General features: G+C 66.2%; 5 protein-coding genes across 5 annotated transcripts; 1 reads left to right on the top strand and 4 right to left on the bottom strand.

The window, feature by feature from the left end:
• Positions 1 to 255: 255 nt before the first annotated feature.
• Positions 256 to 1,575, bottom strand: EMIHUDRAFT_206263 (hypothetical protein; the record flags this gene model as incomplete). Its single annotated transcript, XM_005777512.1, has 3 exons — positions 256 to 305; positions 382 to 403; positions 1,279 to 1,575. The coding sequence occupies 3 exons, from the start codon at positions 1,573 to 1,575 to the stop codon at positions 256 to 258; spliced, it is 369 nt and encodes a 122-aa protein (XP_005777569.1).
• Positions 1,576 to 3,886: 2,311 nt separating this feature from the next.
• Positions 3,887 to 4,513, top strand: EMIHUDRAFT_206266 (hypothetical protein; the record flags this gene model as incomplete). Its single annotated transcript, XM_005777513.1, has 1 exon — positions 3,887 to 4,513. The coding sequence occupies one exon, from the start codon at positions 3,887 to 3,889 to the stop codon at positions 4,511 to 4,513; it is 627 nt and encodes a 208-aa protein (XP_005777570.1).
• A 72-nt stretch (positions 4,514 to 4,585) lies between these two features.
• EMIHUDRAFT_450457 (hypothetical protein) lies at positions 4,586 to 9,120 on the bottom strand (the record flags this gene model as incomplete). The annotated part of the gene is made up of 21 exons (XM_005777514.1): positions 4,586 to 4,624; positions 4,948 to 5,070; positions 5,140 to 5,217; positions 5,289 to 5,327; positions 5,476 to 5,544; positions 5,616 to 5,675; positions 5,926 to 6,099; positions 6,167 to 6,238; positions 6,434 to 6,504; positions 6,644 to 6,739; positions 6,795 to 6,864; positions 6,933 to 6,962; positions 7,033 to 7,283; positions 7,355 to 7,397; positions 7,525 to 7,844; positions 7,916 to 8,033; positions 8,177 to 8,228; positions 8,306 to 8,343; positions 8,412 to 8,495; positions 8,628 to 8,803; positions 9,114 to 9,120. The coding sequence occupies 21 exons, from the start codon at positions 9,118 to 9,120 to the stop codon at positions 4,586 to 4,588; spliced, it is 2,010 nt and encodes a 669-aa protein (XP_005777571.1).
• A 924-nt stretch (positions 9,121 to 10,044) lies between these two features.
• On the bottom strand, positions 10,045 to 11,330 carry EMIHUDRAFT_354254 (putative two component response regulator). Its single transcript, XM_005777515.1, has 3 exons — positions 10,819 to 11,330; positions 10,567 to 10,575; positions 10,045 to 10,496 (listed from the first exon to the last, which is right to left on the bottom strand). The coding sequence occupies exons 1-3, from the start codon at positions 11,242 to 11,244 to the stop codon at positions 10,080 to 10,082; spliced, it is 852 nt and encodes a 283-aa protein (XP_005777572.1). The 5' UTR covers positions 11,245 to 11,330; the 3' UTR covers positions 10,045 to 10,079.
• A 2,230-nt stretch (positions 11,331 to 13,560) lies between these two features.
• On the bottom strand, positions 13,561 to 14,942 carry EMIHUDRAFT_206271 (hypothetical protein; the record flags this gene model as incomplete). The annotated part of the gene is made up of 2 exons (XM_005777516.1): positions 13,561 to 13,623; positions 14,652 to 14,942. The coding sequence occupies 2 exons, from the start codon at positions 14,940 to 14,942 to the stop codon at positions 13,561 to 13,563; spliced, it is 354 nt and encodes a 117-aa protein (XP_005777573.1).
• Between the last annotated feature and the right edge of the window lie 394 nt (positions 14,943 to 15,336).

Consider the following 15,336-nt stretch of genomic DNA (forward strand, 5'->3'; position numbering starts at 1 on the left):
GTGGAGATCGCCTCCGTGGCGCATCGTCCCTCGAGCGAAGATAGCCAAGAGGGGCGAGCTCGCGTGTCGGCTGCGGGGAGCCGCGCCCTCGCTCGCTAAGGAGCTGCAGGGGGGCGGTCGGGGAAGGGGCAAGGGGAAGGAAGAAACGGTTGGGGCTCTGGGGGCAAGAGAGTGCCTCTAGGGCGTCGTTGCTTTGCTGCGATGTCTTAGCAGCGTTTTGGCTGAAGTGCCGTGTGAGTAAGGGCCGCAACAGGATTAGTTGATCACGATAATAAACACGTGCATGGCTCGCGCGAGCTTGTGCTCTGTGCGTATTCAATGAGCACAGTGGAAAAAGATCTGACAGAGACCCCGCCGTCCTCGCGCTGGGAGAAGCGATACCCGCCCGCCGCCGCACCCGCGCCTAAGGCTAAGCCCACTCCACTACATCCAGACTGCGATAGAATCGCGTCGCGCCGTCACCATCGGAGCCACTGCCTCCCACGCATTCGTACCCAAGTCGTACCGCTCCACCGAGCTGGGGACGTTGTTCCATCCGCCGCCGGCAGACCCTCCAACAGCATACAGCTTGCCGTCGAGCACCGCCACGGCGTGAGCCCGCCGCGCCGCTGCCATCGGCGCCACCGCCTCCCACGCGTTCGTCGCCGGATCGTACCGCTCCACCGAGCTGAGGTAGCCGTCGTCAATGTTGTACCCGCCAACGGCATACAGCTTGCCGTCGAGCACCGCTACGGCGAACTCGTCTCGAGCCGACGCCATCGGCACCACAGCCTCCCACGCATCCAGCGCCGGATCGTACCGCTCGACCGAGCTGAGGCGGCCGTCGTTGTACCCGCCCAAGGCGTACAGCTTACCGTCGAGCACCGCCACGGCGACAACGCACCGCGCCGCCGCCATCGGCGCCACCGCCACCCACGCGTTGGCAGCCGGGTCGTACCGCTCCACCGAGCTGAGGTGGCCGTCGTCGTCGTTGCAGCCTCCCACCGCGTACAGATTGCCGTCCAGCACCGCCACGGCGTGAGCAAACCGCTCGACCACCATCGGCGCCGCCTCCTCCCACGCGTTCGTAGCCAAATCGTACCGCTCCACCAGGTTCGAAGGTGCGCCGCCCTCCCTGCCGCCCGCCGCATAGAGCTTGCCATCGAGCACCGCCGTGCCGATATGCCTTCGTGCCGACGGCATCGGCGCGACAGCCTCCCCCTCCCACTCATTCGTTGACGGGTCGTACCGCTCCAGCGAGTTGACAAACTCGTAGTCGCTGCCGTGGCCGCCGATCACGACCATGCGCGGCCTCTCGCGCTTCTTCAGCGTCTCCTTCCAGCCGCGGCGCCACGCGCGGCACGTCCCCTTGGCGGCGTGATCCTTGGTCGGCAGCTGGGCGAGGATGTGCGGGGCGAGGTCCGGCGAGAGGAGGACCTCGGAGAGCACCCACTCGGGCTGCTCCACGAGCCGAGCGGCGTGCTCCTCCGCCACGCGCAGCGCGGCGTCGCTCGCGCCCGCCTGCGCCTCGATGATGGCGCACAGCTGCGCCGGCGAGAGGCCCGCGACGCGCGCGCCGATGCGGTGGGAGGCCATATAGGTACACTAGTGTGGGACCTGCGGCGGTACCTGCCTCTGTTGTTCGGGCAGTGAGAGACGCAGGATCTGCACGCGAAGTGTGGGCTCCACTCCGCATTTGCATTTTGGTTTTGGGTGTCGGAGATCATCCATGTCGCAAGCATTGCTAAAAATCTCTCTCTCTCGCAAGCACTCATCAGTCAGTCACGTCAGTCAAACCCGCGCCGAGCCGGTCTCGGCGGGAGACCTCGGAGCCGCACGCGATGCTGCGGGCGTGCGCGATGGCTCCGTTGGCTCCGTGCCTAAGGCAGATAGATTAGGGTGTGAGCTGCGGCAGCCAGTCGGAGGCCGCGATGGATGGCCCAGGGCCGGCGGCGGTGAAGGCGTCCGTCGATGAAGGGATGTCGTCGAGGGAGCCATCGTCCTCCGCGGCTGGTGCACCAGTCCAGTTGTCGGAGTTCGAGATCGCAATCGCCCGTTGACGAACTCACGGAATGTGAGCGACTTGGTGCACGCTGGGTCGAGCATCATGACTCGCACCTCATCCTGGGCGAGGAACTCGCCCAGGGACCAGCTGTTGGCGTCGCCGTTTTGATCGAGCTGCATCCTGGCCAAAGCCGGCGACCTCGAAGTTGTCGTAGCTTGTGCGGATATCGCTGAGCGTGAGAGGGACCGGATCGGCAGCAGCATGGGCGGCCTCGTCAGCGGCCGGAGAGGCCGGAGAGCCGTCCGACGGAGGCCGGTCGTGCATCGGCGCGTCGGCCGTAGGGGCCGTGGGGGGCGGCATCCATCGCTGCGGGTCGCTGCGGGGTGCCGGGTCGCTGCGGGCCGACGATTGTGGACTGATCGATCGTCGGCGGGCGGTGTTCAGCTGGGACGTTCTACGGTTAAAAGAGCGACGGCGCCGACACGAGAGACTTATAAGGGTAGACACACAAAGATGCCCGAAAAAGAAAAAAAACTTCCATCGTAACGGTGTGGGGGCGCGGAGGGCTTGTTGGCGAGCCAATTTATTAAATGAACTCGGGGGCACGGGACAGCCAAAATGGTGTTTTCCGAGGCGCTGCGCTAACCATCTGGATTTTGTGCCGCTCTTTTTTTTATTTTACCACCCAAGACTGCTTTCAGACGCTTACGCCAATTTCCGCTCAACCTGCGCAAATCGTGACCCCCAGAACTCGCGGACCCGAGGAGTCTCGAGCTTCAGCTGGCGAATCATGCCGCTCTCGGCACCGCAGCAGCGCGAGCGCCGCGCCGCGCAGCGCGCTGCCGAGGCTCAGGACGCGGCTCGCGGGCAGCGCAACCGCCCGGCGCCGAGCCGGTGCTAGGCCGCCTCCGCTGCGCCTGCTTCCTTGCGCGCCGCTGGACGTCGGCCGAGAAGACCGCTTCCCTCTGGGGACCCGACTCCGCGAAGATCGCGCGCGCGTCGTGAGTGGCGGCGCGCGCGCGATCTCCGTTCCCGGGCACGCCGGTCGCAGTGGCATGGGCTCCCAGGCTCAAAAGCGCTCCCGCCAACAGCGAGCGAGCGCCGCCGCTGCTCCTCCTCCCGCCGCCGCTCACCGAGACTCGGTGCCGCCGTTCTCGCCGCCGCCGCCGCCGCCGCCGCCGCCGCCGCCGCCGCCGCCGCCGCCGCCTCGCGCCTCGCCTCCGTCACCGCCGCCCTCCATCTCGCAGCGGCGCGTCCCTCTCTGATATGGCGCGGGCGCCTCGCTCACCGGCGCCTCGCCGCCGCCCCCCCCCCTTCTCGCGCCGCTCCGCTCGTGGCCGCCGCCTCCCCTGTCAATCCCGCCGCCTCCCCTGTCATCCCGCCGCCCGCACCACCACCGCCGCCACCGCCTCGCGCCTCGCCGCCGCCGCCACCGACCGCCCTCCCGCCTGCGCCGCTGAGCGCGGTGCAGGGGGCGAGCCCCCGCTGCGCAGCCTCACCGCAGTGCACTGCGCTCTCCGCGCCCGCCTGACGATTAGTGAGGAGGTGTTGCACAGCATGGAGCTCGGCGGGCGTTTAGCGAGCCCCTCAGCTAGAGTGAAATGCTCCCGCGCGAGTATGTTTGCCGCAGGCTGGCCAGATCGGACGCGTGGAGGGAGTCTAGGATGGGGAGAGAGGGAGGGGTAGAGGATTGGTTGGTGAACAGTCTGTCTGTGTCTAGGTTAGAGAGCAAAAGGGATAGAGGGAAGAAGGGAGGGAGGGGCGTTTCGTTCTAAATTGATGAGAGGACTAGCACTTCACCGCCCGCACACTGCCGCCCATCCCTCCAAACGGGCTTCTTGGGTGGAAAGAGATGCCACCGGCGGCTTGTCCGGTTACTCAAAACGGTCTGGTTTAACAACGATGCGGCGCGGCGTCGGCTCGCCGCTACTCCGCAGCAGCGCGGCAGCGCTGCTCCGACGCCATTCTTCAACCTTGCTCCACCGAGCGGATCGCGGACTGCCTCTCCTCGCCGCCTCTGCCTCGTGCCCGACGCCGCGCGTCCGCGCACAACACGCCTTCGCAAAGCCGCCCGAAGGGCCCGAGCTGGACTCTGCGATCCACGAGATCAACGCCGAAATGGCGGAGCTGTTTGGAACCGCGCCTGGCGAGGATCCTCCCTCGCAGCGAGATCTGCCCGGCCTCGCGCAGGCCGCGAGCAGCCATCAGAGCCCGCACGCGCCGCCCGGAAAGTCTGCTGACCTGCAGTCTGCAGCGCTGGCCGCGCTGGCGGCGGGGATGCGGGACGCGGCGCAGGCGCCGGGCGGCGGTCCCGTTCCGCTCGCGGCCGCCTCCCCGATGCCGGCCCGCGCCCACACCAGCAGCGGCGCCGCCGTCGCGCTGCACGCAAAGATCGTCTGGGCGACGGACGAGCTGTCGCGGGCAGCCGAGCCTGCAAAGGCGACGGAGCTGGCGAACCTGATCGGCGCTTGCGCGCGCGCGGCGAGCGAGCTCGGCGAGCCCTTCGCCGGGCGGCCGCCCTCCCAGTAAGTGCGTGTGTTGCGGCCTACTGGTGTGCTGTCAGTGGTGGGTGTGAGAGAGGGAGATATAGTCGCTTGATATTTAGGCATCGGCAACGTATGTCGGTGTGTTGTGCTTGTGCTACGCCGTACGCGCTCCACCGCGAGCCCGCTTTGAAACAATGTCAAAAAAATACACGATGACTAAACGGCAAGATGTTGCAGCACGCCGCATGCGCGCGGGCCGCCGGAGCTCTCTCAACGTCAACAGCACGAGCAAAGTCACGAGCACCACAGCTACGTAGAGGGAAGCTCTCTAGTGTCAGAGCCGTGTGAGAACGTCATCATACCGCTCGCTCGGCTCCCTCTCTCTCTCTCTCTCTCACCCGGCCCCGTCTCAGATCTGGAGGAAGAGCGTCAGACCTCACGCATGGTGAGACGATGCCTCGGCACCCCGCCCCTCACCAGGCTGGCAAGACCACGCCGAAACGCCACAAAGACTGCCACTCCGCCCCGGCGTGCGTGCTCAGCTCTTGTTCTTCCCGCCGCGGCCTCGACGGGTCGCTCTTCGAACCACCGGCGGCTGGCCTGCACGGGGGATCGTTCCAAAGAAGGGTCAGGGAAGGCTCTCTCTCTCTCCACCCCGCACCGCTGCACTGGAGGCGTGCCAGCGGCCGCCGCGTCGAGCCCCTCCCGCGCGCCGTCGGTGAGCTTCTCGGTCAGCTGCGCGAGCGCCTACGAGGAGAGGAGGTCTGGGCTGGACCAAAGGGGAGAGGCGTCGCCTTCGCCGCCAGCTGCGCGATCGCCGCCGCCGTCGCCGCGTTGCCCGAGCGCGCCGCCATGACCTGCGGCGAGCCGTCCAAGCGAGCCGTCCAGGAGAGGTTTCAGGAGAGGTTTCAGGAAAGGTCCGGGAAAGGTCCGGTAGGGCGGGAGTGGCTCGGAAGTGTCTCGGAAAGTGTCTCGGAAGTGACTCGGAAAGTGTCTCGGAGAGGCCTGCGGCGAGAGCCCCGCGCGCGAGCGGCAGCTCGGGTCGGCGCGGCACTCGACGAGCCTGCGGCAGACCTTCGGAAATGTCTCGGAAGTGTCTCTGGAATGTCTCAGAAGGCGCGGCACTCGACGAGCCTGCGGCAGACCTTGGCCGCTGCCTCGTCGGATGCCCACTGCGCGCAGACCGAGACGAGGGGGACGCCCTCCTACGACGCCAACGGGCAGGCACTGCTCACGAGTGGCTGGGGAATGAGTCGTCACTAGGGAGACCGAGACGAGGAAAACACCCTCGTGCAAGTGGCCGAGGGGTGTGAAGAGAGCTCGGGGGAAAGCTGGCATCAAGAGGCGGCACACGCACTCATCGGTGACTGACCGACCAATCGCACTCATGGGTGAGGCCGATCTGAGCGGACTATCGACTGATGAATTGATGAATGGCTCATGAGTGCCGGCGGCCTGCGAGCGGACGTTTGTAGCAGCCTCGAGCTGGCTCGGGGGCAAACAGAGCAGCAGCAGCTCTGCCGCCTGGCCCAGCTGACCCTCGGCGCAAAGCATCAGCGGAGTGGCGTATTCGAGCCGCGCGGGCGGGTCGGTCGCGTTGCAACCAGAGGCGAGCAGCAGCTGCACCACCTGCTCACTGAGCCGTGCCGTGTGAAGAGCGCCTCTTGACACGACGGCTGGGCAGCAGCTGCACCACCTGCAGGTGTGACTCGCCCCGCAGCAGCGCCAGGTGGAGCGGAGGCCAGCCACACGCCGAGCCGTCGTCCACCTTGAGAATCAACCAATGTGTGCATCCGCCGAGATGCACCCGAGTTGCCAACCAGTGTGTATGCATCCGCCGAAGAGATGTGCGACCGTAGTGCATCGTCACCGCAAGCAGTGCTGGCGTGTTAGTGCAGCTGCCACGTGTTGATCGGATGCAATGCAATCGGCATCGTTGAATAAGCACTGATAGGCCGCCCACCTTTGCGCCCGGCGAGCGCAGCGCCACAACGGCAGACGCCACGTCGACAGGCACGCGGTACGCGGCGGCGCCTGGTGGCGGACTCGGTGACTCATCGACGGCAACGGAAGAGAGGACGGCGTCAACGCCGTGTCACGCGGCGGCGCCAGCGGAGGCGAGCTGGTCCTCGGCCACCACCTCGGCTACGCCTCGGGTGTGTCTCGGCTAAACCCTCGCCGAGCGGGGAGAACTGGCCCTCCTCGCGGCTCCTGACGAAGTAGCGCTGCAGCAGCTCCAGCCTCAGCCGGCCGACTGAAGACGTCTCGCCTGCGGGACATGTCACGGACATGTCGCGGACATGTCACGGACATGTCATGGACACCGACGGCAAGCGTCTCGCCCTCGCCGCCGCTGCGGCAGACGCCGAGCCCTCCCGCCTTCTCAATGGGCGCCTGTCCACACACACGCACCGAGCTGTGAACGGCGCCTCGTCACAGCGAGAGCCCTCTTCGACGGGCGCCGCGAGCGTGGCGAGCGCAGACGTCGCGCCCTTCTCCCTCGCCTAGTCACCGGTGGCCAACCATTGTCGCTCACCAATCAAAGGGGGCGGACGCCGCGCCCTTCTCCCTCGCCTCCTTGACCTTGCGACCCTCCGCAAGCGTCGCCTCCGCCAGTCGTGCGCTCGCCGCCTCCCCCTCCCGCGCCTGCAGCGCCGCCTGAGTCAGCTCGCGGCTCCGCCTCCGCTCCGCCGCCCTCCCCGCCGCCCCCACTGCCGTCGCCGAAGTCGGCGCAAGTGTGGGCGCCTCTCCCGAGGGCGAATCGCTCGCGGCGCTCTCCTCGCCCCCCTCGCCCGCCCATGGCTGCGCGTCGCCTGTTCACACCCGCACCGCCGTGAAGAGACGCCGGTCGCAGCCCGCCGACCCGCCCGCGGCTGCGCGTCGCCGTCGACGACTGTCTGGAAGTCGACGAACTGTGCGGCGGGCGCCTGGGAAGTGTACAGCGCCGTGAAAAAGAAAGGCGGCCGACGAATCGAAGCACTGCGCGGCGGGCGCCTCGAACTGGTTGAGGTGCGATCTCCCCATATCTCCCCATATCTCCCCATATCTCCGCGCCTCGAACTGATTGAGCAAGTCGTGCCACTCCGCCTCTAGCCGCCGAGCGTCGCGCTGCGGCAGCTGCTGCGGAGGGCTGAAGGGGAGCTGCACGCCTTGCCCCCGCCCCCGCCCCCTCCCACCGCCCGCCGCCCTGCCGTCCTTCATCCCTCCGCCAGACGCGGCTCGATCCGCCTCCGACTCCTCCTCCGCCTCCCGCCCCGCCTCCCTCCCCGCCTCGAGATGGCCAGACTCAGCGCGCTTCTGGTGCGGCGCAGGCGCCTCGACTGCGCACTCCGTCGCCCCCGCCTCCGCCTCCGCCTTCTCCGTCTCGTCTGCTCCTCCGGCCTGCGAACCAATTCATCACTCCTCTCGTCTGAGTCAAGTACTGCTGTCTCCGTCTCGTCCGCTCCTCCGGCCTGCGACCGCTGCGCGCGCTCAAAGAGAATGCTCGGCAGCTGCGCCGCCACCACGCCCTGCTCCGCCCCCTCGCCGCTCCTCCCCTCGCGATCCGCCCGAGTCTCCTCCGCCTGTTCACGGCGGGAGGCGGTGTGAAGAGACGCCGTCCACACCCCGCCGCTCCGCACCTCTGAGGCGGTCGGAAAGGCTCTCTCGGCCGCCTCTCGGCCGCCTCTCGGCCGCCTCTCGGCCGCCTCTCGGCTACACCTCCCGCCTCTGAGATTGTCGAGAAAGCCTCGGCGAGCAGCCGCGACAGCGAGACGGACCTTCGTCGTTTGCGGTGAGGACGGTGAACGTGAACGAAATCGAATGGACGGTCAGCAGCCGCGGCAAGGAGACGGACCGGCGAGAGGACGAGACGAGCCGCTGCTGCTGGTCCTCCTGTGGGTAATCAACGCCAGCTGACAACGAATAGAACGACAGCAGACTGTCTCCGAGAGCTGGCTCTCCTCCGCCGGCGCCGGCGCGCAAAGCCTGCCCTCCCTCTCCGCCTCGCTCACGCCCCCCGGCTCCTCATCAGTCAGCCCGCCAACCTGCTCACAGCATGGGGCCGTGAAGAGGCGCCGTTCACAGCCCGGCGCCGCCACCAGCTCCGCCCGGCCCGCCCCCGATCTCGGGCTGGAGATCGTGTGCAGCCGCGGCAGCGCGCCAATCACAGACCGGACCTCGCCCGGCTCGGCGACGGGGTACATCGGCAGCCGCAGCGGCACGTACCCATTCGACTTGTCTCGCACCCGCAGTGTCAGCTTCTCGCCCTCCGCCGCCCTCGTCTCCTCCTCCCTCGCCTCTGCGCGCGCCACCAGCGCACGCAGCTCGGCCAAGTCGTCCGGGTGGATGGTGCCTGCTCACACCAACCTCCCCTCTCTCGGCTCACCTCGGCTCATCTCGGCCCATCTCGGCCCATCTCGGCTCATCTCGGATGGTGCCGATCATAGCGCGCGAGGAGGAGAGCTCGGTCGGCGCGTAGCCGAGCAGCCGCTTGCACTTGTGCGACATGTAGAGGAACACGCCCTGCTCGGGTGATCTCGGGTAATCTCGGGAAGTCTCGGGTAATCTCGCGACATGCAGAGGAACACGCCCTGGCGCGGCGCGAGGGGAGAGTGGTCTCACTCGTGGGAGCTCTAGTAGCAGCAGCTAGCCGGCAAGACTACTCTGCATTGCACGCCTCTCTAGTAGCAGCAGCTAGCCAGCAAGACTACTCTGCATTGCACGCCTCTCTAGTAGCAGCAGCTAGCCGGCAAGACTACTCTGCATTGCACGCCTCTCTAGTAGCAGCAGCTAGCCAGCAAGACTACTCTGCATTGCACGCCTCTCTAGTAGCAGCAGCTAGCCGGCAAGACTACTCTGCATTGCACGCCTCTCTAGTAGCAGCAGCTAGCCAGCAAGACTACTCTGCATTGCACGCCTCTCTAGTAGCAGCAGCTAGCCAGCAAGACTACTCTGCATTGCACGCCTCTCTAGTAGCAGCAGCTAGCCGGCAAGACTACTCTGCATTGCACGCCTCTCTAGTAGCAGCAGCTAGCCGGCAAGACTACTCTGCATTGCACGCCTCTCTAGTAGCAGCAGCTAGCCAGCAAGACTACTCTGCATTGCACGCCTCTCTAGTAGCAGCAGCTAGCCGGCAAGACTACTCTGCATTGCACGCCTCTCTAGTAGCAGCAGCTAGCCGGCAAGACTACTCTGCATTGCACGCCTCTCTAGTAGCAGCAGCTAGCCAGCAAGACTACTCTGCATTGCACGCCTCTCTAGTAGCAGCAGCTAGCCGGCAAGACTACTCTGCATTGCACGCCTGGCGCGAGGCGTGGAGGATGAGGTCGTTGCATGTCTGCGCGAGCTGCCTGCCAGTAATGAGTCCCTGATTCAGTGCTAGTTGATCATGAGACGCCGTTGCCCGTCTGCGCGAGCTGCCAGTACTGTCGCATCTGCGAGTGCAGCATCCGCATCATCTGCTGCTGCATCCGCTCGCGCTGCCGGTCGAGCAGCACCTGAGCACGCAGCCCGTATACTGCTCATCATGATACTGCTCATCATGCAACCGCCTCCCCCCTGCATTGAACAGGCAATACCGCTCTCATTCAACCGCTCCTTCCCGGCATTGAACAGGCAATGTATATTGCTCATCGTTCAACCGCTCGCAACAAGCCGGCGATGCCCGGCAGGCAGCAGACTATCCGGGCGCCGCCCGAGCACTGCCCGACCCGATCCGAGATTGCAATCCGCCGCCGGTCGAGCAGCAGACTGTTGCACGAGCTCGAGCCTCTCCTCCCGCCCATCTCGACTGCATCTCGACTGCATCTCGACTGCATCTCGACTGCATCTCGACTGCATCTCGACTGTATCTCGACTGCATCTCGACTGCATCTCGACTGCATCTCGGCCATCTCTCGCGCCTGTTGCTCCAGCTCGAGCCTCTCCCGCCGCACCCGCTCCCGCTCCGCCAGCGTCTCGGCGCGCAGCCGCGCCATCTCCGCCCGCTGCCGCGCCTGGCGCCGCGAGAGGGCGGAGAGGTGGTGCCGCATCACAACCTGCCACAGAGCACGTGTCCTCCCGTTATGGCGGGACCAGGATACCCCACCTCGAGACCTCGAGAGAGACCTGCCACAGCCGCGCGACGTCCTCGAGCCTACGTGATAATTGCGCCGACCTCGGGGCGGGAGGACGGTATCGCGCAGCGTGTTCAGAGCATCGCGTGGAGACGAGGGGTACGAATACAGCGGAACGCCGCTGAATACGGCCGAATACAGCCGCAGACGTGTCTTCGGGAGCGCGGGTCGGGATACAGGAGCACGTCTTCTAGGGCGAGATGGGGAGACATGGGGAGATATGCGGAGATATGGGGAGGTGTTCCGCTTCTAGGTCCTCGGTCCGGACCGGCTTGACGAGGTACGACTCTGCGCCCGACCGAAGGCACTCTTCGACCATCTCGCGCTGGGAGTGGGAGGAGACCATCACGACGCACACCTGGTCGTCCGGCCCCTGCAGCTCGTGCAGCCGCCGCAGCAGCTCCTTGCCCGACATCCCCTTCATCACGATGTCGAGGAGGATGAGGTTGAACCGCTCGGCGGCCGGCCGCTCCTTGTCGGCGGCGAGCTGCTCGAGCGCCTCCTCGGACGAGCGCACCGTCTGCACCGTGTAGTCGCACTTTGCGCAAAAGACCTGCATCACACGCGCCGAAAAGTCCTCGTCCTCGACGAGGAGAACGCGGAGGCGCTGGAAATCCTCGAGCGCGCCAACCACGGGCGCCGCCGGTTCGGTGTCGCCGTCGCCGCTCTGCTCTTGCATACTGCCGTGCGCTGCGGCGGGCGGAGGCTCCGCGGCGGGCGCAGCTGGCGTCGGCTCGCCGGCGGTGCTCTCGCTCTCGCAAATCGCCTGCATCATTTGGCCGTGAGAAAAATTGCGTTGAGGGCGGGGACAGGGGAGAGAGAGAGAGAGAGAGAGAGAGAGACAATCAACAACTTGAGGTGGGAATTGTGGAAGACGGTCAGAGGTTTGGTTATCATCTGTCAGGTGCCAGGACATGCTAAGGGTGTTGGGGGCATCTCAGCTGTGGCGATGGTTGATGCAGTCAGGAATGAGGAATGTGGCGGTGTCTTTTGAGTCCGGCGCCTCCCGTTCGACCTTTGCTGTCGCCCTCGCTGTGTGTTTGTCAAGCTTCCGCATAAAGAGGCGCGCCTCTTCCTTATTTCCAGCGCAGCTGCCGCTCAGTATGTGCGCCAACGACGCCTGTGGTGGCTCACTGTCTTCTTGTTTCCAGTCGTCCCAGTCTCTCAGTTCCCCGATTCTCCTCCTTGCCTCGCGCGCCTCTTGACAACCCAAGGATTGATTGATTGATGGGAAGGCGAAACACAGTGAGAGAGAGACAAAAAAACACAGTCCGACCAACTACAAGAAATCACGACTCTCACAGTGATTTGGGCTCGGCAGCTTGTCAGCCCTCAGCCGAATAAAAATCTCTCTCTCTCCAACGACTGGGACACCAACGCGGTATGGGTGGACGCAAGACGGGCGATGACGGTCACACAGGAGCGACACACAGAACCACCCAAGGGACAATACACCTAAAACCCAAGGGAGAGGAAAAGCACCTCCCGCGAATTCTTTATTTGGCGGCGGCCCTCTCGGCGGCCCTCTCCTCCCCGCTCTCGGGCTGCTGGTCTCGCTGCGACGCGGTCACTCGCCTCGCCTCACCCGCGCTATTCCGCACTCCCTCTGTCCGGTTGGCGATGGCAGCAGAGGGCACTCCGCCTCCGGCTCCGCTCACCCTGTCAAAGGTCGCCGAGCTCGTCGAGGCCACCTTTGTCCGTGCCTGCATGGACGCGGCGCGCGGCGACGTCACCAGCTTAAGCTCTTCATCGCGTCTGCTGTGGGACGAGCGGGCGGCGGGCGCGACGACGGCGCGGCCCTACATCCCGGGGACGGGGCCCAAGCGCGGCGACGGGCAGCCGGCGTGGTGATTCGCTCGCAGAGTACCTCAGACCCAGTACAGCCTGTTGAGTCCGGCGCCGCTCGCCTCGCGCGGCGACCCGCACACGTCCACAGTCGGTCGCGCGCGGTCGAGAGCTGTGCGCTCACAGGCCGGGTGGTGGTGGCATTGTACGTAAAAGGCCTGTCAATTTGCCGCCCGTAAAAGGGAGAACAGTCACCAAAGCGCATCAACGCGCGCGCATCCGCGCCCGCCCTCAGCCCTTGACAGAGTACCGTATGCCTCCGGCGGCTCCAGCTCAGGTCAGAGGGCCCAGCCACTCGTCGGTTGGGTGTAAACAAGCATCCCCGAGTGGCTTCAAACCAAAAAGGGTGTGAATAGAGCTGTCTTGATGGTGCTGAGGACGAAGCCACCTCAAACTTTGATGAAGCCGCGAGTTTTTATAGTTTTCATTAGCTGTGAATAGTTATGCGCCCGCCGCAGCCCGCGCTGTTCCACCCGGGCACGCGCCACGGGCCACGAGAGCCCTGGTAGAGCCCAGCTGGCATGTTCTATCGCCCGGGTGTCGGGCTGTCTGCATACAGACGTATCGTCGCCGTGGCCGACGCGTGGTCCGACGTGTGGAGGAGTTTGACCTCAGCCAGGCCGTCGGTGTCGGCGGGCTGACGGCGGCCGCCGGAATCGCGATTCGCTCTGCCAGCTGCCAGCAGCCTCGTGTCGCCGCTCTCGTTGGCGCAGCAGCAGCGATTGGCCTTTGCGCCGTCGCTCGACGGCGTCACCGCCCATCCGACCTGCGCAGCTCCTGCAGCTCCTGCTGTCAGTCTTCTGCTCTCACGCACCTCACTCGCCACACGCGGATTGTGCGCCGCGCCAAGCAGGACACGTGCTCATGCAAACAATGCGAGAACTTGGTTGCGCCGCTTAGTGGCGGCGCTGCTTTAGAGGAAGCGGCAGCGTGGGAAGCAAAGCAGATGGAGGCAGCGCGGCATGCCAAGGAGCTGCTGCTGGCGGAGGTTGAGCGGCTAAGTGCAGCAAGGGCCAAGGGCAAGAAGGGCAAGAAGAAGAAGAATGTGGGCGTGGGCGATACGGGCGCCGCTAGGCTCAACGAGGAGATGCTGTGCAGTTAGAGAGCTCGTAGCGAGCTCGATTTTGATGAGAATTTGATGAGAAATATCTCAATTCTGAGCAAAAAACGCCAAAAAAATCGGCGCCTGCGGCGGGCCAGCCTCCGGCGGCGCCTGCGGCGGGCCGCTGGGGCCTCCGCCCCAGACCCTGTTTACACCCGAGCTATGCCCCACGACCTGAGCCGGAGCCTCCACGCTCCAGCAGCACCAGCAGAGCGCTCGCACCGCGCGCGCGCGCCTCAGTCACTCACCCCCAGCCCTACACTCAGCGACCCCCCGCCCGCGCGCCTGTGTGCTGAACCGACTTACACCAGGGCAATGCTGCCGATCCGCACCGTCCTCATTGGCGCCACCGTCTCCCACGCATTCAGCGCCGGATCGTACCGCTCGACTGAGCTGAGGAAGCCGTCATCGGAGTCACCGCCCACAGCATACAGCTTGCCGTCGAGCACCGCCGACGCGAACTCGTCTCGAGCCGTCGACATCGGCGCCACCGCCTCCCACGCGTTCGTCGTCGGGTCGTACCGCTCCACCGAGCTGAGGTAGCCGTCGTCAATGTTGTACCCGCTAACGGCATACAGCTTGCCGTCGAGCACCGCTACGGCGAACTCGTCTCGCGCCGACGCCATCGGCGCCACAGCCTCCCACGCATCCAGCGCCGGATCGTACCGCTCGACCGAGCTGAGGTAGCCGGCGTTGTACCCGCCCAAGGCGTACAGCTTACCGTCGAGCACCGCCACGGCGACACCGCACCGCTCCTCCCCCATCGGCGCCACCGCCTCCCACGCGTGCGTCGCAGGGTCGTACCGCTCAACCGAGCTGAGGGCGCCCCGCCCGCCCAACGCATAAAGCTTGCCGTCGAGCACCGCCATGCCGTGAGCATGCCGCGCCTCTGCCATCGGCGCCACCGCCTCCCATGTATTCGTAGTCAGGTCGTACCGCTCCACCAGGTTGGAAGTTGCTTCGCCGGCCTCACGGCCGCCCGCCGCGTAGAGCTTGCCACCGAGCACCGCCATGCCGACAGACCTTCGTGCCGTCGGCATCGGCGCCACAGCCTCCTCCTCCCACTCATTGGTTGACGGGTTGTACCGCTCCAGCGAGGTGAGGCGCTCGCCATCGCTGCCGTAGCCGCCAAACGCGACCAGGCGCGGCCTCTCGCGCTTCTTCAGCGTCTCCTTCCAGCCGTGGCGCCACGCGCGGCACGTCCCCTTGACGGCGTGCGCCTCGGTCGGCAGCTGGGCGAGGATGTGCGGGGCGAGGTCCGGCGAGAGGAGGACCTCGGAGAGCACCCACTCGGGCTGCTGCACGAGCCGTGCGGCGTGCTCCTCCGCCACGCGCAGCGCGGCGGCGCTCGCGCCCGCCTGCGCCTCGATGATGGCGCACAGCTGCGCTGGCGAGAGGCCCGCGACGCGCGCGCCGATGCGGTGGGCCATGCTAGAGCTATTCGCCGGAGCGCCTGCGTGGCTTTTATTTTTTCCGCCCCCGCCCCTCGGGGCGGGGGCCCCCGCCCCCCCGGGGGGCCCTTTGGGGCCCCTCCAGGGGGCGACCCCTCCGGGGAGGCCGGCCATCCCCGTGCCGGTTCTCCCCAACCAACCCCGCCGGCAGCGCGAGCTGCCGGCCACATTGAGCGGTTCGTCCGCGTCGCGCACTCGTCCCAACCGGGGGCCGCAGACTCGTTCTGCGCGCCAACGGCTGGTGACGCTGTGTTGCCCTTGAGCTAGTCCTTCCCCGGTCGCCTAGCCTCTGCGCTGTCTGGCGGACGCCTGTATGCCATGCACGCGGACCACGCTTGCGTGGATACGTGGCTGGCAGGCTGACCCGTGTGCG

Source organism: Emiliania huxleyi, assembly GCF_000372725.1.
Source record: "Emiliania huxleyi CCMP1516 unplaced genomic scaffold EMIHUscaffold_26, whole genome shotgun sequence".
NCBI lineage: Eukaryota > Haptophyta > Isochrysidales > Noelaerhabdaceae > Emiliania > Emiliania huxleyi.

Excerpts from the sequence above, each read along its gene's own strand:
- EMIHUDRAFT_354254 (XM_005777515.1), bottom strand. The coding sequence starts at position 11,244 with ATGCAAGAGCAGAGCGGCGACGGCGACACCGAACCGGCGGCGCCCGTG.